Here is a 24,241-nt window from a genome sequence, read left to right on the forward strand (position 1 = left end):
TTTTTTTAATTAAGAGTTCAATTTCTTTAACAGTAATGGGGCTCTTCAAATCGTCTGTTTCAGACTGGGTGAGTTTTGACAGTTTATAGTTTTTGAGAAAGTGGTATATTTTGTAGTAAGTTGTCCAGCTTCACATTTGTATTTATGTGTAGAGTTGTCCTTCATGTCCCCTTGGTATCCTTTTGATATCTGTGAGCTGTATATTGATATCCCATTTTGTTCCTGATGTTGGCAATTTGTGTCTTCTTTTCAGTCTTACCGGATGGTCATTAATTTTGTCTTTGTTTTATTGATTTAGCCAGAAATTTAAGGAAATCCAAGTAAATGGGAAAAAAGGAGCAGTTAATTCCTGGAGAAGGTTGTTTAAGGATAAAAATAATCATAATACATTTTTAGTATTAAACATTTTTAATTTTCATGGTGTGTAACTTGATTCAGCAGCAGTTGGCATTAACATAGTCACATAATAATGAGAACACTGGAGGGTTTGAGCATGGAATGACCTAGCCAGATTTAACCAATTTATACTAAAAAATCACCTACTGAAGCATCATTGAATTATTACATAAAATGAGCCCCTTTTAGGTGTACAGTTGGATGAATTTTGACAATCATATGCGTCTGTAACCACCGTCACAGTCAAATATAGACTATTTCAGTCATCCCCAAAGATGCTCTTGTGCCTTTTCCCTGCTCCGTGGCCCCAGGCGGTGACTGATCTGCTTTCCATCAGTTTAGATGAGAGTGATCCTTTCCTAGACTTTGGTGTAGATGGACTCGAGCCACAGCGCCTCTTTGTGTCTGGCTTCTTCCACTCAGCAGAATGTTATTGAGAATCATCCATGCGGCCGCGCCATCAGCAGTTCTCTCTTTTATTGCTGAGTCGTATTCTGTGTGTGGGTGTGCCACCATCAGTTCATCTGCTCACTTAGGTTTGGTTTAAAGGGACCCTGTGGAAGAGACTCCAAGCGCCTGGAAGCAGAAGGCCTGTCTTGGTGGGACCGGTAAGATGCAGATGCCTGTTTCTCCGGCTGCAGTGTCGCAGTGGAAGCACAGCCCTACCCTAGGACCTCAGGTGTCCTCGGCAGGAAGGCTTATCTCCCAGATGCCTGCGGGTTTGCCTTCTCAGTTCATTCGGGCCTCTGCTCAGCTGTCACGCCCTCCCCCACGCTTGGCCTCTTGTCCCCTCTCCTTGCCTTGTGACTCTTCTTTACCCTTATGGTCATCGACCTTATACTTCTTTGTATACTTCTTGTCTCCTGCCCCCAGGAGATGTGATGGCTGTGTCCAGAACGAACGCGTTGTATAAATACGTGTGGAGTGACTCGGTGTAGCTCCCCAAGACCAAGGCCTGTGTCTGTCGTCTTTGTCCCTCTGAGCCCAGCACATAGAAATGCAAGAAGTGCAAGGTGGTACTGGGTGGCAGGAAAGCAGCTGATGGTTAAAGCTCCAAGTTTTACAAGGTGGTACTGGGTGGCAGGAAAGCAGTTGATGGTTAAAGCTCCAAGTTTTAAATTTCCACTAGGATATGCCCGTCAGGTAGCTCCAGGTATGGTTCCCCAGGTAGAGACAGGACCTTAAAAGTGGTGGTGCAGGGTGGCCACAGCAGGCCAAGGGTGTGTCAGTGAGCAATCCCAGGGAGGCCACCACTGTTCTGAGTGTCACATGAGGTCGGTGCTCCCAGCCCCCAAAAGCCTTCTGGCCACTGACCTTTGTGTGCCCCGTGACTTCTCTCCCACTGCTGGGACTTACCTGCATGATTCTGGAGCAGGCCACCTCTTGGAATGCTTGACCAGCTGGTAGCAGTGTCCCAGAACAAAGTAGACCATTAAGAGCTGTTGACTGATCCGGGGCGTAGAGTTACTGTGCTTGTGGCAACAATAGAACTTAATTAAAATCGGCTGGTTTGGCAGTTCCTGAGATGCTGCCTCGATTGCTGCAGCTTCTAGGTGGCCACTTCTATGTTATGCATATCCTGAAATTTGAAGTTTGTTTTTGAGTGATGTGTCTGCTGTGGTGGTTGGATGACAATTGTATAGATTTTCCTTTGAAACTGAATTTCACGAACTGACAAAATAGGCTTTTACATCTCTCAAATCATTAGGGAATAATAATTAGACCTGGAATGGTTTTCAATGTTTCTGTATTAATAGTAATTTTTAGCTTGAAACCCTTGCTGATAATTGGTTCTTGAGATTGGTATGTGGAACTGCCTTGCTAAGTGCTAAGTCACTTCAGTCGTGTACGACTGTGTGACCCTATGGACCGTAGCCCGCCAGGCTGCTCTGTCCATGAGGATTTACCCAACAAGATTGCTGGAGTGGGTTGCCATTTCCTTCTCCAGAGGATCTCCCCGACCCAGGTATTAAACATGTGTCTCCTGAAGTTCTTTACCACTAGCGCCACCTGGGAAGCCCTGTTCAAATAAAAAGGCAGCTTGGCTAGAGGAGATTTTTTAACACTGTCACTTTGCTTTGTCATAAGTTAACAGAAGGCAGTGGCACCCCACTCCAGTACTCTCGCCTGGAAAATCCCATGGATGGAAGAGCCTGGTAGGCTGCAGTCCATGGGGTCGCTAGGGGTCGGACACTGAGCAACTTCACTTTCACTTTTCCTTTCATGCATTGGAGAAGGAAATGGCAACCCACTCCAATGTTCTTGCCTGGAGAATCCCAGGGACGGGGGAGCCTGGTGGGCTGCCGTCTGTGGGTTCGCACAGAGTCAGACACGACTGAAGCAACTCAGCAGCAGCAGCAGGGGCAGAATGATTTCAGGTGGAGATTTTGCCTGGGCCCCCTTGGTTGACAGTGCTGGTTCACCTTCGTGGAGGGCTCACTCTGCGTTACAGGGCTCTGTAACGATCGCTTTGCTGCATAAACCCGTCTAAACCCAGCAATAGGCGCTGCTGCTCTCCCGTCCTGCGGTCGAGACGCCAAGGAGCCAGGCCAGAGTTACGGAGCTCGATCCAAGATTGGCGCCCCGGCTAACTCCAGGACCTGCGCTTTTAACCTCCCTGTTGTGAAACTTCGTTCATCTGTTGGCCGCCTTGGGTCTTCGTTGCTGCACCCGGGCTTTTCTCGGTTGCGGCAAGCGGGTTCTACTCTCTGGTGGTGCGGTGGCTTCCCTTGCTGCGGGGCACCAGCTCTGGGGTGTGCGGGCTTCCGGCGTGGTGTCGCCGGGGCTTCATGGCCCTGCGGCACGTGGGATCTTCCTGGATGAGGACTGAACCTGTGTCCCCTGCACTGGCAGGTGGACGCTTAGGCTCTGGGCCATCAGGGAAGTCCCTTAACCTCTCTTCCATTTATCAGGCATCTCTTTTGTGTCGTGTCCTGAACAGATGCTGGCCAAAGTAGATCCTCACATCAGGTATGATTCATGGTATTGAAGAGGAAACCGAGGTTTATATTAAGAATTTGCCCCAGTTCATTTCTCCTCCCTCCCTCCTCCTTTCTCTTCCCTTCTGTCTCTTTCTCTCACATATATTTGCTAAGAGCTTAACATGTCTCAGACACTGTTCTGGGGCCTGAGGTTTCCTTGGCCATGAAGGTAGTTGTCAGAAGAGAGATGTGGTTCACATCAGGCTTAAATTCCAGTGGAACTACACATACAGTAAACCCATAAAAAAGTGAATAAATAAGAAAATGCCCTCCAACCCCCCCCCCAAAGAAAAGAGAGGAAAAAGAAAATGTCAGATAGTATTACCAACCAGGGTTCTTAGCTTCCTTAATCAGTAGAAATTGATTAGAGGCCAGACAAGAAATTCAGGCAAGTCTTTACTGGGTCCCCCTCTGCAGCAGCACCAGGAGGGAAAACGAGCACCAAGCTCGCTTGCTAGTTCCCAAGGTGGGATCAGCTGGGTCCTTACATGGGGTGAGCAGGGCCATGTCCAGGGCTCACGCCAGAGAGGTGGCTTCAGTGGTTGGCCCATGCCTTTGTGCATGGGGCAGGTACAGCATCCTGCTTTTGTTCCCAGTCTTCAGAAGTGGCACTGGGTTTTGGGTTTCCCATCTTTTTTGTATCTTCTTGTCCAAGATTCTCCCTGACTGCACATGCGTGCAGTTATTTTTAGTCCCTTAGAGTTTCCTTGTATTTTATTGTTGGAGGAGACGTTTGTCCAGGTGTGAGCACTGCAGCAAAGGGTCCCAGGTCCCAGCCTGTCTCAGTAGTAAGAAGCAAACATAGGACTAAAATGAGGTGAGGTGATGGAGAGGAGAGGGGTCACTGAAAAGGTTCCTAGGGAGTCCTCTGTGTGAGGAAGTGACGGCTGAGATCTGGATGAAAAGTCAGCCAACCGTGGGGAGACCAGGGAAAGAACATGCTAGACAGAGGGGCTGCCTACAAATGCCTCAAGGGTGAGTGGGCAGAGAAGAGGTCAGTGGAAGGAGGGTGGATCATTGTGGCCGTGGCGAGCCCACGTGGGGACTTTGGGTTTTCTCTGTAAGCACAATGGAAAGGCGCTTGGTGGCCACTGTAACAGGGGCAGAGAGAGCGGGGTGGGGGGTGGTTTGGGTGGTGAGAGGATGAGGGGGGCCCCTGCATCCAGTTGCTTCCAGTTTTCTCCTGATGAAGAGGCCAGTTCACAGGGTGGGTGTTGGGTGGGAGGTGTGGAGGGTTTGAAGAGAGGAGCGGGTGAGGTGTCATCCATTGGAGGGAAGGAAGGAAACTCACTAGGGGCTTATGGAAGGATTGTGGCGTGTCCACTGGAGAATAGCGGCCGTGTGTGTTCTCGGGCAGCAGGGGGGTGTGGGGGAAGCAGGAACATAGCCGGGCAGGCAGATCTGTGGGTGTAACCAGGGTCGGGGGTTTCCAGATCAGGACAGCTGACAGAGGGAAGCCTGTGTGGATTGAGGGCTGCAGGTCTGTAGTCTGTCTCCACCCAGACCTGCCCCGGAGTAGCCATCCCTACCCCTTTCTCTTTCCCGAAGTGCCCACAGGGGCCTTGGGGCTAAGCAGCACTGGGCTTCTGTGCCTGCAGGACCTGGTGAGTGTTCCTGGCAGCATGCCCTCCCTCCCTGCTCCTGAACCTCCTGTCTTTCCTTGGCTCAGGATCCCCTGAGAGAATGCAGAAAGCGGGGTGGGGATCCCCGAAGTCAGCTGAAGCCCGTGTCAGTCCAGGGGCTGCCGCTGTTCTCATCTGAATCTATTTGGAGAGACCCAGTATGTAGACAGTGAGATGAACACCGCCATGCCCGATTGATGCCTTTTCTCTCTCTCCCTAGATTTCAGAGAAGGCCTCTGCTCAAGGATTTGCTGGAACCACTGGTGAGATTCCCCAGCCGCCATCTGTTCCCAGGATGTGTCTTTGCAGCTCCCGATTTACCTCTCGCAGCCTCCTTCCAGCTTTGTCCCGCATTGACCCCTCGGTGTGGAAAATACTTTTATTCCTCTGGGATGCCTTCTTTTTTTAAAAAAAAAAAGATTTTTTTTTGATGTGGACCATTTTTAAGGTCTTTGTTGAATTTGTTACAACATTGGCTCTGTTCTGTGGTTTGATCCCTTGGCCACAAGGCGTGTGGGATTCTAGCTCCCCAACCAGGGACTGAAAATGCACTCCCTGCAGTGGCGGGTGAAATCCCAGCCACTGGACCACCAGGGAGGTCCCTGGGGTGCTTTGTTGACCACACGCTTCCCTAGAGGGTCTGGAGGCTGAGACGGGGCAGGATGTAGCTTCACCGCCCATCTTATCCTACCTCCGGGGTCTCTTGAGGGGGAGGTGGGGGGCAGTCCTCTGAGACAGCCCTGGTGACTCCAGGACTCCACTTTCTGCCTTCCAGCTTGTCCACAGCTCACTCCTAAAGCTTCTGGTGAGCCCTGTGAGACAGAGAAACCCAAGACAAGCTTCTTTGCAGTTCCCATGGAAATGAGGTGAGCGGAGGTGTAGAGGCCACCAGCAAATGGCAATTGCAAATGTCTGCTCAGTCCCTAGAGGGTGGGGGCAGGGATGTATGGGGGTGGGGAAATCAAGTTTTCAGAACTCCCCCATCAGACCCAAGCACTTGCAAAGTCCATCTCCTTTTCTGTATGGTGATGACCTGGGACTCTCCCCACCCTGGATGCCCTGAGATCAGCATGTCCGAAGCACTTGTCCCCACCCTGGGGAGGGCCACAGCCCTCTTGTCAAGATGACTCTCCTGCCCAGCATCCCCAGGACAGGCGTTGGTCAGATCGCTCTGCGTTCACCCCTTTCCCTCTGTTCCCTGCCCTTTGCACAGAGGGTCCTTCTTGGTGCTGCTCCTAAGGGAATGTTTCCGAGACCTGGGCTGGCTGGCCACCATCCCCAGCATCGGCGGGGAGGTGGGGCTGTTGGTGACCAGTACTGTCCCTCAGACCCCCTTCTTCTGGGCCATGCACATCACTGAGGTACGGGGCTTATTGGTGGTGCTCTGGGGCCTGGATCCCTCCTCGTGCGGCCCCACTGGGGTGAGCGTGATGGACATCCAGAGGGGCCGCACTTTGATCCCTGGTTCGGCCTCACTCTCTCTCTCACCTCATACCATGGGTTCCCTCGGGGTGGATCAGTGGTGCTGATGTAACAGGTGATACCTGCCAAGACAGACATGTGATACAGGCAGGCAGCGAGGCCCACAGCGTTTGTACCATCCATAGACACTGTACCAGAACATGCAGGCCCTGTTCAGCGCCCTGGCCGAGGCGGAGGAGCGGCAGCCCTACCTGCAGGACTCAGCGGTGCGGCGCGGGACACGCGGTCTGGCCGAGTACCACCTGGGCGATTACGGCCCGGCCTGGAACAGGTGTGTGCCGGGCAGGGCTGGAGGCTTGCCTCTCCAGACTCCAGACTCCCGTGTCTTTGCTGCTGCTGCTGTTGCTTCTCTCAAGATCGTTCCTTGTGATCACCTCTCCACCCAAGGTGGGGAACAGCATAGGAAGCTCTCTTTCCTCCTATCCCAGAGCTTCCAGTCCTCTCCATGAAGACTGCTCTGTGTGGCACCAGGTGGGACAAACCTCTTCTCCCTCCCTCCGGCCAGGTGCTGGGTGCTGGACCGCGTGGACTCCTGGGTGGTGGTCATGTTCGTGGATTTTGGCCGATCGGCCACCATCCCTGTGCAGTCCCTGCGCACCCTGGACAGTGATGACTTCTGGACCATCCCCCCACTGACTCAGCCCTTCATGCTGGAGAAAGGTAAAGCGCCCTCCACCCTCCTCCAGAGGACCCAGGGGACGGTGGATGCTGTGAGTCCCTCCGGGCACCTGGGCGGGAACAGCTTCTGCCTAGGGGCAGCCAAGGCCCTCAGGATGCCTTCCCGTCAGTCTCTGTCCTTTCTGTCTCACCCTAGTTTTCAGCATCTGCCCCTTGCCGAGCTTTCTTGAGAATTTGGTTTTCATACCTGGTCTCTCCGAACAATAAGATCTGGAAGGGGACCTCAGGTGCTGCCCTGAAGGTGGGGTGAGGGGAGGGCAGGCCTCCCACTCTTGCTTCTGCCGGAACTGCTCAGCTTCCATCTATTTCATGTACGTTGAGTTTCGCTTATGATTTCTTCAGAGAAGGATTCTTTGTAGAAGAAAAGTGGTATTTGTAGACCAATGATAGAGGTTAGAGCAGTGGACTCAAGACTTCCCTGATGTGATGTTTGTTACTTTACTCCCTGATGTGATGTTTCTTACTCTGGTTTTTAATTGAAGTACGGTTGATTTACAGTATTGTGTTGGTTCCAGGTCTGCAGCAAAGTGATTCAGTTATTTGCTGCTGTTGTTCAGTTGCTGTCGTGTTTGACTGTGACCCCATGGGCTGCGGCATGCCAGGTCTCCCTGTCCCACGCCATCTCCCAGAGCTCACCCAAGTTCATGTCCATTGAGTCAGTGATGCCACATCCGACTGTCTCATCCTCTGTCACCCTCTTCTCCTTTTGCCTTCAGTCTTTCCCAGCATCAGAGTCTTTTCCAGTGAGTCGCCTATTGACCAACTCAGGTGGCCAAAGTATTGGAGCTTCCAGCTTCAGCATCAGTCCTTCCAATGAGTATTCATTCAGGGTTGATTTCACTTAGGATTGACTGGTTTGATCTCCTTGCTGTCCAGGGGACTCTCGAGAATCTTCTCTAGACCACAGTTCAAAAGCATCAATTCTTCGGCATTCACCTTTCTTTATGGCCCAACTCTCACGTCCATAGTGGAGAGACCATAGCTGTGACTCTACGGATCTTTATTGGCAAAGTGATGTCTTTGCTTTTTAATATGCTATCTAGGTTTGTCCTTTAATATGTTATCTAGCCTTCCTTCCTGGAAGCAAACGACTTTAATTTCATGGCTGCGGTCACCACCTGCAGTGATTTTGGAGCCCAAAACGATGAGAAAACCTGCCACTACTTCCACTTCTCCCACTTCTATTTGCTGTGAAGTAATGGGGTCGGATGCCATGACCTTAGTTTTTTTAATGTTGAGTTTTAAGCTAGTGTTTTCACTCTCCTCTTTCACCCTTAAAAAGAGGCTTGTTAGTTCCTCTTTGCTTTCTGTCATTAGAGTGGTAGCATCTGCAAATCTGAGGTTGTTGATATTTCTCCCAGCAGTCTGATTCCAGCTTGTTTTTAACTCATCCAGCCCAATGTTTCACATGATGTACTCTGCATATGAGTTAAATAAACTGGGTGACAATGTACAGCCTTGTCGTACTCCTTTCCCAATTTTGAACCAGTCAGTTGTTCCATACAGGGTTCTAACTGTTGCTTCTTAACCTGCATACAGGTTTCTCATGAGGCAGGTAAGATGGTCTGGTATTTCCGTCTCTTTAAGAATTTTGAAGTTTGTTATGATTCACACAAAGGCTTTTGTGTAGTCAATGAAACTGAAGTAGATGCTTTTCCAAAATTCCCTTGCTTTCTCTGATCCAAGGAATGTTGGTGGTTTATTCTCTGGTTCCTCTGCTTTTTCTAAACCAAGCTTGTATATCTGGAATTTCTCGATTCAAGTACTGCTGAAGCCTTTGAAGGATTTTGAGCATAACCTTACTAGCATGGCAAGTGAACGCAGTTGTCCAGGAGTTTGAGCATCCTTCAGTGCAGCCCTTCTTTGGAATTGGGATGAAAACTGACTTTTTCAAGTCCTGTGGCCACTGCTGGGTTTTCCAAATTTGCTGACATCTTGAGTGCAGCACTTTAACGCCATCATCTTTTTGTATTTTAAATATCTCAGCTGGAATCCCATCACTTCTACTAACTTAATTGGCAGTAAGGCTACCTAAAGCCCACTTGACCTCACGTTCCAAGATGTCTGGTTCCAGGTGAGTGGCCACACCATTGTGGTTATCTGCATCATCAAGACCTTTTCTGTACAGTTCTTCTGTGTATTCAGCTTTATGTGTGTGTGTGTGTCTGTTTATATGTGTCTTTAAGTTTCTTTCCCATAAGAGGCTATTACAGGATATTCACTGTAGTTCCCTCTGCGTGCGTGCTCAGTCATTTCAGTCGTGTCTGACTCTTTGAGACCCTGTGGACTGCAGCCTGCCAGGCTCCTCTGTCCATGGGATTCTCCAGGCAAGAGTGCCAGAGTGTATTGCCATGGCCTCCTCCAAGGGATCTCCCTGACCCCAGGGTGAAATCTGTACCTGCCTGTGTCTCCCGCATTGCAAGCGGGCTCTTTACCCACTGAGCCACCTGGGAACCCCCATAATTCCTTGTGCTGTATTTTAAATCCTTGTTGTTTACTTGTTTTACATATAATGATTCAGTTCAGTCACTCAGTCATGTCCGACTCTTTGCAAACCCATGAACACCAGCCTCCCTGTCCATCACCAACTCCTGGAGTCCACCCAAACTCATGTCCATTGAGTCGGTGATGCCATCCAACCACCTCATCCTCTGTCGTCCCCTTCTCCTCCTGCCCTCAATCTTTCCCAGCATCAGGGTCTTTTCAAATGAGTCAGCTCTTTGCATCAGGTGCGCTGTTAATTCCATACTCCTAATTCATCCTTTCCCCGCTGTTAATTCCATACTCCTAATTCATCCTTTCCCCACCCCATCGGTAACCAGAATTTTGTTTTCTGTGTCTCTAAATCTGTTTCTGTTTTGTAAATAAGTTCATTTGTATTACTTTTTAGACTCCACTTATAAATGATATCACGTAATATTTGGCTTTCTCTGTCTGACTTCACTTAATGTGATAATCTCTGGATCCATCCATGTTGCTGCAAATGGTGTTATTTCATTCTTTTTTTGTGGTTTCTTTGTCCATTCATCTGTTGATGGACATTTAGGTTGCTTTCATGTCTTGGCTATTATAAATACTGCTGCTGTGAACATTAGGGTGCATGTATCTTTTATTTATTTGGCTGTGCCGGGTCTCAGTTGCGGCTTGCGGGATCTTTTCAGATGCAGCAATGAACTCTTAGTAGCAGCATGCAGGATCTAGTTCCCTGACCAAGAATCAAACCTGGGCCCCTGGCATTGGGAGTGTGATGTCTTAGCCCCTAAACCCCCAGGGAAGTCTCTGGGGCACGTGTATTGTTTTGAGTTGGGAGTTTTCGTTTTTTCTGGATCTATGCCCAGGAGTAGGATTGCTGGATCGTATGGCAACTCTATTTTTAGTTTTTTAAGGAACCTCCATACTTCCCAGGTGACTCTGTGGTGCAGAATCCGTCTGCCAAGGCAGCAGACACAAGTTCGATCTCTGGGTGGGGAAGATCCCCTGGAGAAGGAAATGGCAACCTATTCCAGTGTTCTTGCCTGGGAAAATCCCGTGGACAGAGGAGTCTGGCAGGCTACAGTCCAAGGGGCTGCAAAAGAGTCGGACAGGATCTAACAACTAAACAACAGCAACAAATACTGTTCTCCATAGTGGCTGCACCAATTTATATTCCCACCAACAGTGCAGGAGGGTTACTTTTTCTCCACACCCTCTCCAGCATTTGTTGTTTGTGAACTTGGTGAAGACGGCCATTCTGACTGGTGTGAGGTGATAGCTCATTGTGGTTTTGATTCGCATTTCTCTGAGAATTAGCTATGTTGAGCATCTTTTCATGTGCTGTTGGCCACGTCTGTGTCTTCTTTGGAGAAGTGTCTATTCAGGTCTAATGCCCATTTAAAGAATAATTCTGTTTGTTCGGTTGTTTTGGCTGTGCTGAGTCTTTGTTGCTGTGCCAGCTTTCTCTAGTTGCGGCAGGTGGGGGCTACCCAGCTGCGCGCATGCTTCGCGCTGCGGTGGCTTCTCTTGCTGTGGAGCGCAGGCCCTAGGGCGCATGGTGCTCAGTAGTTGCAGCACGTGGGTGCAGTGGTTGCGATTCCCTGGGCTCTAGAGCACCGGCTCAGTAGTTGTGCATGAGCTTAGTTGCTCTGCTGCTGCTGCTGCTAAGTCGCTTCAGTCGTGTCCGACTCTGTGCGACCCCATGGATGGCAGCCCACCAGGCTCCCCCGTCCCTGGGATTCTCCAGGCAAGAACACTGGAGTGGGTTGCCATTTCCTTCTCCAATGCATGAAAGTGAAAAGTGAAAGTGAAGTCGCTCAGTCGTGTCTGACTAGTAGCGACCCCATGGACTGCAGCCTACCAGGCTCCTCGGTCCATGGGATTTTCCAGGCAAGAGTACTGGAGTGGGGTGCCATTGCCTTCTCTGAGTTGCTCTGCAGCAGGTGGGGTCTTCCTGGACCAGGGATGGAAACCGTGTCTCCTGCATTGGCAGGCAGATTCTTTACCACCGAGCCACCAGGGAAGCCCCTGATGCTCATTTTTTATTGGGTTGTTTGTTTTTTTGATGTTAAACTGTATGAACTGTTTGTATATTTTTGAAATTAACTCCTTGTTGGTTGCATCATTTGCCAGTATTTTCTCCAAGTCTGTCCGTTGTCTTTTTGTTTGATGGTTTCTTTTGCTGTGGAGAAGCTTTTAAATTTGATTAGGTTCCACTGGTTTATTTTTGCTTTTATTTCTCTTGCCTTGCGAGACTGATTTAAGACAATATTGCTGTGATTTTTGTCAGAGAATGTTTTGTGTTCTCTTCTAGGAGTTTTATGGTGTCATGTCTATGCTTAAGTCTTTAAACCATTTTGAGTTTATTTTTGTACATGATGTGAGGGGTTGTTACTTTAGATCTGGACACCTGTGGGGCCTCAGTTCTGCAACCTTGAAATGGCGAGGCCACTTCTTTGCTCTGGCTCTTCTCAAGACTGGGGTTTAAGTGAGATGTGAAAGGGTGAAAGAGTGCTTTAAGGGGCTGAGGAGAAGTGGATGTAAAGAAACACACACACACACAAACCAGGATGGAAAAGCGCTTCCTCAAAGTGCAGAGCCAAGCCTCCCTGCTACGCTTATGGGCTTGTGCCCAGTGGTGAGGGGGCACCACCCAGAGGTCGTCTTGGGTCATTGCATGAAGAGGCTCAGCTTGGGGACTCACGCAGCAGACAGGGCTGGGGAGTGTCTTGTAGGCCGGACCTGACTGCTTGGGTGTTGGAGGGTAGCCCAGAGTAAGGAGCCCCCTGCCCTCTAAGAGCAGCTCCAAGCCTGTCAGAAGGGCCAAAGTGTACAGCCCAGATGGGGGGTTGCTCAGCTCTCATGTGGAGTATGGTCCTGAGGCCGGGTGGGCAGGTGTACAATTATATGGATGGGGAAAGTAAGGCTCAGAAAAATGAAAGGGACTTCTTCATGTTTCATAGTAAGAAAACGGCCTGGGTGAGGGTAGCACTGAGGTCTCCCCTTGATATGAGCCAGTTGCATGCATACAGACAGTCCCAGAGTGTGGGGGTGGGAATGGCAGGAGCTGATTAAGGGCAGACTGGATAAAGGCGAGTGTCTGACCAGCGCCCTGCCCTGCCTTGTCCCAGCAGGTAGGAATGCTCACTCGTCGTGGTATAAAGGCTGTCTGTCTTTTAACTTCCATTTCACCAGCCAAAACTCAGAGCAGAGTTGAGTAAACCGTTTTCTGTCCCCAGAATTTCCATTAGGAAATGTGCAATCTCAGATACCCGTAATCATTTTAACAAGTATAATGCTTCCTTTTATGTGCTCTCACTTTGCCCTCCCCCTCTCCTCCCTCTTCAGTGCTGATTATCTCACGTTATCCTGGCAGCTGGGAGTGAGCTCTGACTAGCAGAGACTTGTCCGCAGGAGCTGGTCTGCAGCCAGAACCCTTTCCTGCAGCCCCAGCCTCTCGCTTCCCTCCCTTGCTCCTCCTGCCGGACCAACAAATACCAAGGTTTTGTTCTTGTATTTTGTTTTGCAGGTATTTTGAGTTCAAATCAGGTTATTCATCGCATCCTCAAAGGGAAAATCACTGGTGCTTTGAACTTGGAGGTAACTGCCCTGTGTCTCCTGTTCCTTCCCTCCCACCCCAGGGTCTCAGCTGCAGCCACCCCCCGGCCTCGGCCTGGGTGCTGCATATTTACCTGTCATTCCTGTAGAGGAAGCAAACTGAAGTTGTCCAGGGGTGGGGTGGACTGCCTGGGGGGGCCGGTCCTTCCTTCCCACTCAGATTTTATCTTTCTCTTCCAGTCACACATCCTGAAGTTTGAAGAGTTTAAGTGACGTGGCTGCGATCAGCATGCTCCCTCTCCTGTCTGGATTCTGCCCTCCTGCCCTTTCCCTCTTGAGGCCTTGGGGGTGCCCAGGACTGATTGGATCCCCCTTTGCCTTCCCCCAGCTTACTTCTCAGTGTGTCTTCACCATGAACATTTGAACCAAACAGGGAAGCTTCCATGAGGTTGAAAGTCTGATGTAGCCAGTGTATTTTTTCCCTTTTTTTTTTTTGTAACCCCAGAGCATGATATAAGTTGCCCTGACAGATTCTGGAGAATGGAGGGGCCCACTGCTTAACTTTCCTTGGCATTCCAGCGTAGAATCAGGTAGGGGGCATCTGAACACTGACCTGTCGGCTTGGTGAATAAGCGTCAGCATACTTCACATTTGGGGTGACTGATTCCTATCTAGCCACCCCCCCAGTTCTGCCCTCTAAAGCTGAAGCCACAGGCTGGGAGCTGCCGTGTGCCGGCTATTCAAACCCTGTGTGGGACATAGATGTACACTCGTGCAAGATAAGGTTTGTTTCTTTTCTTCGCCCTCTTGGTAGACAGAACACTGGTTCCAGATGATGTGGCCTTTTTTTTTTTCCCCTTAACCATGTAACTTCATTAGGAGCCTAACGTAAGGTCATAGAAAGGACTGCTAGGTTTGATAAGATTTTCTTGGAGAGTTGGTGTTTATATAGCTACAGCGCACAGGAGCTGGTGCTTCCCTTTACGTCAGGTGAACGTGACCCCCCCATTCTTTCTTTAAATAATAATTTGATTAGAGCCAAACTATTTAAATAATTTTATTTGTTCCATCCTTTGGTAGATGAGAAAAATACATTACAAAATACATTGTACAGAGGACAGCTCACAGCACACATTACTAAAAACACAACCTATAGTACGTTCCAGCCAGGGCTGGTGATAAGTCCAGAAAAAAGGCAGAGGCCTTGAGAACTAGATCTCAGCTCCATGAAATGAGTTTCCCTGTGGGTGCCTGCCCTCTTTACCTCCACCTCAGCATAAATGAGCACCCTGTACCAGGTGGGTGTGGGAGGGTTAGAGCAGCGTTGAGTGGTTCCGGTGAACTCTGCATCCACCTGAAGCAGCAAAACATCAAAATCCCTTAATTGGGGGCGGGGGGAGTGACCAAAGTTAAAATAGTTGTGTCAAAGCATACAGAACTCTGGCATCCTAGAGGTTTCAGATGGCTGTGCTGTTTAAGCTAAGACACATCCTCATCCTCACTTGGCCATCCCTGGCCTCTGGCATTTCACCATCCAGTCTGTAGGCAGGTTCTGGAGGCCGTCTCTGCCCCTGAGCAAGCTCGCTGACCAGGAGGCGGCACAGATGTACTTACACAGCAGGCACAGACCCAGCACCGGCAGGTCAGCTCATGGACCTGCCTCCACAGCGGTTCTGAGCCTGAGTGGGGCCCACAGGTAGATGGACCAAACCCCTTAAAGCCAATCCTTTCCAGTAGGACCCACATTATGAAAGTGCCTTAGAATTCAGTCTCCAAGCCAAACAACTTCGGAGCTCTGCCTGGCTCTTCTGTTAGGAATAAATGAAGCAACAGACAAGGGGAGCAGCAACAGAGCTCCCAACCATCGCCCTTCAGTGCCACTTCCTGGGAAGGGTGACCAGTGAACACGAATGGTAGCTACACAGCCTGTTGCTGAGATCAGAAGGACCACATACATGCTTGAGACTGGCCCCATTCCTATTCAGTTCATTTAAAAGTAGTTCTGTGAAGCAGCCTCTTAGGCCTCCTTGTTATTCTTCTTAGAAATTTGAAAACACCTGTGACTAGAAGTTAAGAATAAGGGTCATCATTTCAGCCTGCTTTGCGGTTCAGCAGGCTGAGCTCTGCCTTCCAGGGGGTACAAGTCTGGTCACTCCAGAGCCCTTTCGGCTGAGGCAGGCATGTGCTTCAGCTCCACCTTTCTCTGGCTTTGGCAGTGAAGTGCAGCCCCTCATGGCTCCCAAAGCCACAGTGACCCTGGTACCCCTCCCCCAACTGCTGAAGGAATTCAGGGGATGGGGGAAGGGTAAGCTATGAAAATAAAAATAAAGATGAGTCAAAACCAGCGTCTTCAAATTAACAAACTGTAATTGTTTTCCCAAAGATACATTTTTTTTCATACACATCCATCATACACTGTAACCAAAAAAAGCAGTGTACATGAAATAAGAGAAAATAAATTAAAAATCCATAGCATAGGTAAGGAGGCTCTAGTCTGGAGCACAGCTGAGTTTCCAGCAATATAAGGAGGCTCGAAAGTTTCTTTTATAAGAATGCCTGCTAGCAAGGGTTCCAGCCAGGTGGTTGGTTGGTCTGTAAGTCAGTCTTGAGTACTTGAAACAGTTCTGTGTGTGTGTGTTTTTTTTTTTCCCTTAGCGTTTAGAATAGCCATCATTGTCCTGCAATAGGCAGAGCTATCACGTCCAGGAAAAATGAGGGAGGGAACCACAGAGGCAGCGTGAGATCCAAATACAGCATTCAAAGGTAATTGGTCCAGTGGTGCCTGGGGAAGGAGGAAGGGGATGGCACTCCTGGGTTAGCCATCTTCCTTCGGGGGTGTGTACCAGCCTGCAAAGAAATGGAAGAAAATGGTGAGGTGGAGATTGTTTTGCCCACCCTCCTAGCCCTAATCACTGAAGATGTCTCCAGGGTCAGAGGTGAAAAGATCCTGCAAAGGCTCCCTGGTGCAGGGAGAGAAGCTATATGGGCAGGTGAGGAACTGCCTACTTGGAAACTGTGACGGAGAATGAGGCACCCACCCTGAGATGACACCAGTGAGGTGAACGTGCTCACAGGGCGGTGGGCAGGTGGGGCGGCGCCCAGTCTACCTGTGCCCTGACCACCACTGGCTTACTGGAGGAGAGTGGCGCACGCTCCCCTCCAGCTCACTGAATTCCCTGGGCACAGGGACAGGTGCCGTGCTAACAGGTGGAAAAGGCTCAGACACCAAAAGGGGTTCTTGCTGTTTAGCCGGATGGAAACCTCGGGCTTGGCAAAGGTCCGGATCTCGAGTCGCGCTCCAGCCTCACCGTTTTTTTCGTGGATCTGCACCAAGGACTTGTAGGACTGCTGTGCTCTTGTCAGACTGTACTGAGACTGGGGAGAGGAAGCCACCAGATCAGGCCACCAGACACGGCTGGCTGCAGCCTCGCTGCCGCCCAGAGACCCGGCTCCCAGCGCTGCGCTCTGCTGACAGACTAAGTACCCTCTACCTGGGAGGTTCCCACAGGGTACAACCCCCTAGCTTTCCCTTTCCAGACGGGCACCCCCCCCCCGAGTCTTCGGCTGCCCTGAGGCCGAGGCCTGCTCTGCCCCCACGGCGGGTACACTAGGCCCACTCGCCAGCGCGGCGGCTCAACCCCACTGTGGCCTCCTAGGGGCCTGAACTTACACGGCTCCCGGCAGCCCCACCAGGCCAGGGTCTGGGCTCCTTACTTTGTTGGCTCCAAACTGCACTCGGGCTTTCCCCTTCACCAGTGTGGCACTGATCTGCATGATCACCGACTCTATTGAGTAGGCACTGCTCCAGCCCTAAGTGACAATGTGGGCAGAGCAAACGAGTCAGCAGACTTGCCAGAGAAACCCGATGCTGGTTCTCCAGAGAGCAGCTGCAGCCACAGAAGGGCCCCTGCCCTGAACTCCCAGAACAGCCATCACCCATTTGCCCAGGTCAGTGAGTGTAAGCCCTGCCAGGCAGAATGAAAGGGCCATTTATGCCCATCACCCAACCCTTGATGGAGGGGTGAAGGGTAAAGGTCACCCTAGCCCTGCCCAGACCAGCCAGGCAAAAAACAAGAGACAGGCTCACCTGCTTGGTGAGAAGTTCCATGCATATGGCACCTCCGCCCAGAACATACCTGCAGAAGAAAGGTTAGTTAGCTATGCCTGGCAAAAGTTCCCCAACCCTTCTTCACCCTCTGCCCTTGCTGAGCCACTCACCCTCCAGAGAGGACTGGAGACACAACCCTGACAAACGGCGGGTCAAAGGGAAAGTTATCCTGAGGGAGAGATGGAGGCAGCCATCAGGGAGGGGAGGTCAGGGCCCTCTGCAGGACTGGAAGGTGGAAAGGATGGCTAGGCCCGGGAAAGACTGGAGAGGAAGGACTTACTTTAAAAGAAAAGTTAAGTAGGATGAAGTCGGCTCCTTCTTTCTCTTTGAGGATCTGGAGATCGTTGTGCAAAGCGCTGTCCTGGTCAACTCTAGGAAGCAACCAGTTTAGGCTTAGCTCTGGGTCTAAGTCAGGAGCCTTGAGGCTCCCACTGCCCCTGGGGCAAGCAGCAGAGGGCTAAGCCACTGCCCACACCCGCTCCCGGGATGGCTGGCCCTGGAGACTCCCACCACAGTGACTGCACTCACTACTCAACTTCCTTTCCAGCCCCATAGCCGCCACTTACTTGAGGAGTTTGACATTCCAATCATACAGACTGTCATTCACGAGTTCGACTGCGTAGTTTCCTGAAGGAGGGAAGAAGGATGTCATCAGATGATGGTCCCAGTGCTAAGCGGGACCTGATGCAGATCCCTCTCCCAGGCTGAGAAGAAAAAAAGGTCAAAGGCTCCAGGTTCATCCCACACAGACATGCCTCCCATCTAAGCCACTATGAGGGGTGTTCCATCCTTGGCCTAAAAACTTGGTCAGCATCCACGTATCTACTGCCGCCACCGTGTCCTTCTTTCTGAAAAGCTCGCGTTCAGACCCTGCTGTGAGACAAACTTACCACCTTTGAAACTCTGTGATCGGTATATATCCCTGAGCTCCTTCATCAGCCGGTCAGTAGCCTGCACCGAGCCAGATACCGCACCCTACAAAGGAAGCATGGAGGGCAGAACATCTCACGTCACGTGCTAGACTCGAGGGGTAGGCTGCAGTATGCCCCACGGTTAGGCAAGGATGAGGCACACTGATAACCCACCCCAAAGGAGATGCTGTTTCCCACCCTGTCACCCGATGGCCTACCACCTCCCAGCCAGCACCAGCCAACCCCTAGGCCCAGCTTCTCCCTAGAGGGCACGTACATTTAAGTAATCTTGCCTCTGGTTCTTTTTAATTTTCTCTAGTATGGCCAAGTTTTCTTTTCCGATGCCATCATCTTCAGATTTCTTGCCCTCCGCTGGCTCTTCTTCTTTCATTTCATAGTGATCTAGGTCTTCTGTGTCCTAGGGGGGATGCGTGGGGTAGGAGTGGGACAAAAGAAAGCAAGCAACACACACTGTGGAGGCCTTTCCCTTCTCCAGTCCCATATGACTTAGAGCTGCAGGTGGAGAAGACAGACGGCTGCGGTCTGTCTGGAGCCGAGCGAGTACAATACCCTTTCCACTGCTGGAAAGCTCCCAGCCCCACTCCCTTCACAGTCTAAAAGACGAGGCAAATCTCTCCGATCCAGTTCTCAAGCTGCAGGGCTACAAAAAGGTCTAGGGACAGCAAGCAGAGACTCGGCTTTCTTGTTCCCTAGATCTACCCTGCCCCAACTATCCCTACAGCTCTCCCTTGGCAGCACAAACTCTTCCTTAATTCCTAGAATGACTTTGGCCTGACACTGTGACTCAAAGCTCATGTTTCATCAGGTGACTTCTGTACCCAGGAGTTCCCAGGACTCCAGGTCTAAGGGAGAAACCTCCTGCCTTCCCAAGTGCAGGGACTGAGGAGATAGGCAGAGGCACCCACTGCCAAGATGGAAATAAGGAAGGGGGTCCAGAGTGCAGAGAGCAGGGGCCAGGAACAGAACCAGCCCCTATTCACCCTGCTCCAAGTGAGGGACTAGTTCACTGTACACGGGGGAGCAGCCCGTTTCAGCCAGACTTTGGAGGGCTGTCTGCAGTCTGACAGGAGAATGTTTCATGTATCCTGGGGCCTTTGTGCAGCTTAAGACCCTAACAAAGTTACAGAAGTTGCAGAACCTAAGATGTTAATTCAGTGCAGAGAAACAAAGTAATCACGATCTCCTCTGGCAGGATGCGGTGATACTAATTTCCTAATTATTCTACTAGTTGCTGAGATGCTAGACACTAGCTCATTTAGTTCTTATAACCACCATGCCATTATTTTATCATTACCCCCATACTACAAATGAGAACGCCGAGGTCCAGGTGAGGTTATCCCCATACTACGAATGAGAACGCCGAGGTCCAGGTGAGGTTATCATACCCACAAAGTCATAAACTCTTAATAGAACTAAGATGCACATCAAATTTGGTCTGGCTCTGAAGTTCTTAACCAAGTTGTTTTTAGAGAACATCACCAAGTATTTAGCACTTATGTACGGAATGGAGCCTTTCACATGAATGCCTTATTTAATCTTAAAGACAACCCTATGTAGTAGATATTAACATCCCATTTTATAAATAAGAAAACTGCAGTAGTAGTACCTTAGTGGAACAGATAAAATCCCCCAATCAAGAGAGCTGGGAGATAGAGGATGCAAGCTCAGGTCTGACTACAAAGCCATCTGAGATTAACATGGTGACTGTTTACTGTAAACAGATTTGCACTTATCTGTCTTCGGTGGTTGGACATGGGCGCCGTCTCCTCTACTACACTGCTGTTCCCCCAGGTCAGTACAGCTGTCTTTATTCATTTGGTATTTCTCTCTCCCCAGTTTAGACCGGAGCTCTGTACATAGCAGGCTCTCAATGCTGCTGACTGAAAGAAAGTCCCACCAGTACTGTCTTGGGTAGAAGCCTACCTCAGGCATCTCTTCATCTTCATCTTCTGAAGACACGTCTTCCTGTGTACACTGCAGTAGGGAGGGAAAAGATGGAGGTCAGACCCTGGTGGCTTCCTAGTATGCAGCCTCTGACCTACTCCCCTGAGCCTTTGGGTCTGGAAGCTGTGCACCTGCCCATAAGGCTACCAGCCTCTCTACCAGTCAGAGCTGTGTAGAAGCAACAGTCCAGGGAATGACTTCACTGCCGGTCTACTACACGCCAAACAAGAGAAGCACAGTGGCTGTTTCTGCCACCTAACTCACAAATCCCAGTTTAATCTCCCCAAGAACCCCTTTACTCAATCTCTAGACTGAACTGCATTCTTGGATCTTAACAAGGGGCCTCAGTCCCCAATGGTTACCTACTGCTAATGGTAAACATCCCCCCGAGGGATGACCTTGAGAGTGTTTGATCAGAGGGGTGAAGTTACTGGTGCCCCATTTAGCTGGATTCCGAACATCTGGAGGAGAGGCCGAGAGTCATGATATGTGTACATGTCTGGAATAGTACTGGAGAGAAACTTCTGCAGGTTCATCTCAAGTAGCATGTATTTCCTGAGCACTGTCTGTGGGGGTAACTCTGCGTAACAGGGTTCAAAGCCCCTCAGGTGCTCACCTGCTCGGCTGGCAAGGGCTGATCCAGCATCTCCACGTCTGGATGCTGAGGGAGGTTATAGAGTTTACACAGGTCGGAGATGATCCTCTTCAGATGCTGCAGTAGCTGGGGTAGGGGATCACAGTGACGTCAAACACTCCTTCCCCACCCCAATACCGACAGGCACACGGGTGAGCTCTTATCTCAGCCCCCAAATTGGTACCTAGTTCTCTGGAACTCACAGACCCCGGGGCTGTGGGGAAGAGCTTACGGGACGAATCCTGGGGCAGGTGCAGGGCTCTCCCTCTGGCTTCAGGAAGCAACTCCCCCAGGACGTCTGCCTCAAATGTTCAGGCTACTGCACCACCCACTTTCCAGACACACGTTTCACAGGATGTTTTCATGGCATGGGTCTCACAGGAGGAAAATGCACTCCCTCCTCAACACCTTGGCCCCCTCACCAGAGTATTCCCTTTCTTTATGTCCACCAGCCTCTCCAAGACAGCAGCCAAGTTAGGGTCATCGGACTCCACTGACCAGATGGGGGGCACCGCAGGGTATGACTCCTATGGGGAAAGAGCAGGGAGAGCAGTCAAGACAGGAGACTCGGGAAAGCTAGACTTTGCCTGCCTTCCCTGCCCCAAGACTTCCAGTCCGTTTGCCCTCCACCATCCGCCCCCTTCCCCCCACACACATATACAAGCCCAGCTCAGAGCCAGGTTCCCAACAAATCCCAGACCAGGAGAAACAAGTCCCTGGGATGACCCTTTCCAAGAAGCCTGGTCCTTTTCTTTCAAGAGTAAACATCAGAGAAGCAGCACAGCCAAACTGTGCTGAGGATGAGTATGGTTTCCTACCTCCTGTGTTGCCTCAACAAGCTCCAGGCCTTAAGCTCCCACACCCCACACCCAGGCCTCCGACCCTCCTTTATCAGTGGAGGAAAGGATCGCCTCATCACAATCACACCGGCAGAAAAAAACCAGAGACCACAGATTACTTTCATTTTAGCTAGGGACGGAGGAATTAAAAATTAGATGATGTCTCTAAAACCTGAAAGTAAAAGGGAGGCAGGAAGAAGCTTCCCACTCCACTCCTAACAGAATGCCTCAAAGGCCACTTCTTCCCACCTCTCCTTTGGGAACCTGCCACCCTCTCAGTCCAGGCGTAGGCTGTAGGGCTCCACATGGCAGGCTGGGAGAAAGCCTACGCTGCTAACATTCCCAGCATTCTTGAGCCGTGGTGCCAAATGCAGCCTGACCAGACTCCCCCTCTGCCCAAATCAAGGGGGCCAGTTCAGGCCAAGTCTTCTTTATAGTGGTCACAGGGAGTCTCAGAATCTTCTAAACTAACCTCTTTCCAGGGACAAAGAGCGTAGATGGCCTCTGGCAACTGGGAAGGCAAGTAGAAGCGGGCAAACCTACCCTTAAGGAATTGGAAGCATAATTCAGGTAAGGAATCAATCCCAGAAGTTTCCACATATGCCAAGGGAACCTCCTAAAAAGGTCTTCAACTCTGCCACTGCTCTAATCCTCAATCCTGGAGAAAAATTATCAAAGATGCTCAAGTTGTCAGCTCACAGGGCCACACCTAGTCCTTCAATCTCGACTTTTTAGTATGGAAAAAAGTGAGAGAGGAAAATGGAACACGTGAGTTTTGGTGGGGCACCATCCAAACCAAGCTGAGGCTTGCCTCACCAAACCTTGACCTGGTTTGATGCAAGAAAGGGATAGTAAACAAGAACCATGTGAACTGAATTCAGGCCCCCAAGTGCCACACAATTCACAAGTCTGTCTTTCTCCAGACTACTCCCACTTGCAGTGTGCCTGCCTGGATAAAGTACTGTCCCCTAGCTCGCGACCCGGTGCTCCCAGCAGGGTCAACACTACCACATCAGATGGGATCAGTCATTTTAAGTGCTATACCGTGCAGTATCAGGTATTCCCAGATTACCAGACGCCAACCCTATTTCCAGAATGTTTGAGGCTAGCCTAAATGGAAGACGTGTAAGGTGTTTCCCAGCCCTGCACACCTAGGATGGAATGATGCTCACTGGGAGAAAAGGAACTGTTACCACTCAGAACAAATGAGATTGCCCTTGCACATCACCATCATTACTAGGAAAGGTAACAACCCAGGGCAACTGGAGATATCCATAGGGAACAGGATGGGAGTGGCAGCTACCAGCTGGGGCAAAAGGAGGAGAATTAGAGGTTACACCAGAATAAAAGGCAATCCAAAGGAGAGGAAGCAAAGGGGTCATGAATTGCAAACTATCACTGGTAAAATTCAGAGAGAAAGAGGGACTGAATGACAGACACCTGGGCAGGGATCTCACAGGTGGCAACGTCCTAAACCAAAGGTACTTCTGAGAAGGGGGTAATCACTGAATCTACAGAATTCCAAGCCAGGTCCTTCCAGCTGAAGTCAATGAAGAGGCCTGGAACCTTGAGATGGGGGGCGAGGAAGAGGGGCATTCCCAGGTGTCAAGAAAAGTCGTGAAGTAACCAAAATGAGCCAAAATTATGAACCTTGCGATGTGGGTGGGTAATGGGAAGGGGTAGTCGAGGCGCCATATGTCAGGGTGTCCCTGACTATGAAGGGTAGAGATTCTGGGTCCACGGCAGAATCTCAAGCGTCAGAAACAAGTGCAACCTGAAGAAAAAGAGCCGAACCCCGAGAGGGGATTCGGCCTCCCAGCTCTCTCGAGAGCAAAAAGCTGTGTGGGGTGAGTCCCAGACAAGAGGACCCCAGAGACGCGCACACGAGGGGGTCCTCACCGTGATGTTGCAGTGGATGCGGACGGGATCCCCAGGCACCGACCCCCGTGGGGGGAGATGCGGTCCGGGCGCGGCCCCCGCCCCGGCCCCTCCGGCCCCAGCCAGCAGGAACTCGCAGCTCAGCTCGTCCAGGCAGGCGCTGGCAATGCGGAAGCGCTCGTGGCCGCGGTGGAAGATGGACTCGAGCAGCTTCAGCTCCCGCCTCAGGCAGGGCCCCGGCCCCGGGCCCCCCCCCGGGCCGCCCCCGGCCCCCGGCGCCGCCCCCTGGCCCCCCAGCTGCTGCCCCGGCCCCGGCTGCTGCTGCCCCTGCGGCTGCGGCTGCTGCATCCTCCGCTCCGCTCCGCTCCGGGGCCGGCGGGCCGGGAGCCTCCGGCCTCCGCTCCGGGCTCCGCCGCCGCCGCCGCCGCCGCCGCCGCGGTCCGCACTTCCTGATCCCCCCTTCGCCAAGATGGCGCCGCCGCCACCTCCGGGACAGGGCCCCCCCCTCCGCTCGCCGGCCCCCCCCACCGCCGGAAGCCGCGTGCCCCTCCTCCTCCTCCTCGGCGGCCCCGCCTCCGTCCCCCGTCACGTGACCTCACTGCTCCGACCTCCTTCACGTGACACCTCTCTCCTTCCCGCCCCCTTGTTCTGTACATGTGACCCGGGGCTTCGGGCTCGCCGCCTTCAGCTCCTCAGTGCGTGTTTACGTATGGCGTG

General features: G+C 51.2%; 2 protein-coding genes across 6 annotated transcripts in view; one reads left to right on the top strand and one right to left on the bottom strand.

The window, feature by feature from the left end:
- The window catches only part of TDRD10 (tudor domain containing 10), a 52,392-nt gene extending 38,160 nt beyond the window's left edge, over nt 1-14,232 (top strand). For all 3 annotated transcript variants that reach the window (XM_012182462.5, XM_060414774.1, XM_060414769.1), the window contains 7 exons: nt 5,220-5,262; nt 5,775-5,865; nt 6,213-6,360; nt 6,607-6,752; nt 6,987-7,141; nt 13,161-13,231; nt 13,430-14,232. In XM_012182462.5, the coding sequence (XP_012037852.2) occupies nt 5,220-5,262; nt 5,775-5,865; nt 6,213-6,360; nt 6,607-6,752; nt 6,987-7,141; nt 13,161-13,231; nt 13,430-13,462 (687 nt within the window). In that variant the 3' untranslated portion in view covers nt 13,463-14,232. The remainder of the gene's footprint in view (nt 1-5,219; nt 5,263-5,774; nt 5,866-6,212; nt 6,361-6,606; nt 6,753-6,986; nt 7,142-13,160; nt 13,232-13,429) is intronic.
- Nucleotides 14,233-15,531: 1,299 nt separating this feature from the next.
- Nucleotides 15,532-23,990, bottom strand: UBE2Q1 (ubiquitin conjugating enzyme E2 Q1). Of its 3 annotated transcripts, XM_027975673.3 has the most exons (13): nt 23,546-23,990; nt 21,230-21,334; nt 20,790-20,894; nt 20,153-20,203; nt 18,486-18,626; nt 18,188-18,272; nt 17,864-17,924; nt 17,578-17,668; nt 17,408-17,466; nt 17,277-17,325; nt 16,904-16,999; nt 16,498-16,564; nt 15,532-16,036 (listed from the first exon to the last, which is right to left on the bottom strand). In XM_027975673.3, exons 1-13 carry the CDS (start codon nt 23,870-23,872, stop codon nt 16,005-16,007), a joined length of 1,269 nt encoding a protein of 422 aa, XP_027831474.1. In that variant the 5' UTR covers nt 23,873-23,990; the 3' UTR covers nt 15,532-16,004. The 3 variants fall into 3 exon arrangements, with proteins under 3 accessions (XP_027831474.1, XP_060270747.1, XP_060270739.1); XM_060414764.1 differs by lacking the exon at nt 16,498-16,564; XM_060414756.1 differs by having other exon boundaries at nt 15,532-16,564.
- Between the last annotated feature and the right edge of the window lie 251 nt (nt 23,991-24,241).

Source organism: Ovis aries, chromosome 1 (assembly GCF_016772045.2).
Source record: "Ovis aries strain OAR_USU_Benz2616 breed Rambouillet chromosome 1, ARS-UI_Ramb_v3.0, whole genome shotgun sequence".
In the NCBI taxonomy this organism is placed as follows: Eukaryota; Metazoa; Chordata; class Mammalia; order Artiodactyla; family Bovidae; genus Ovis; species Ovis aries.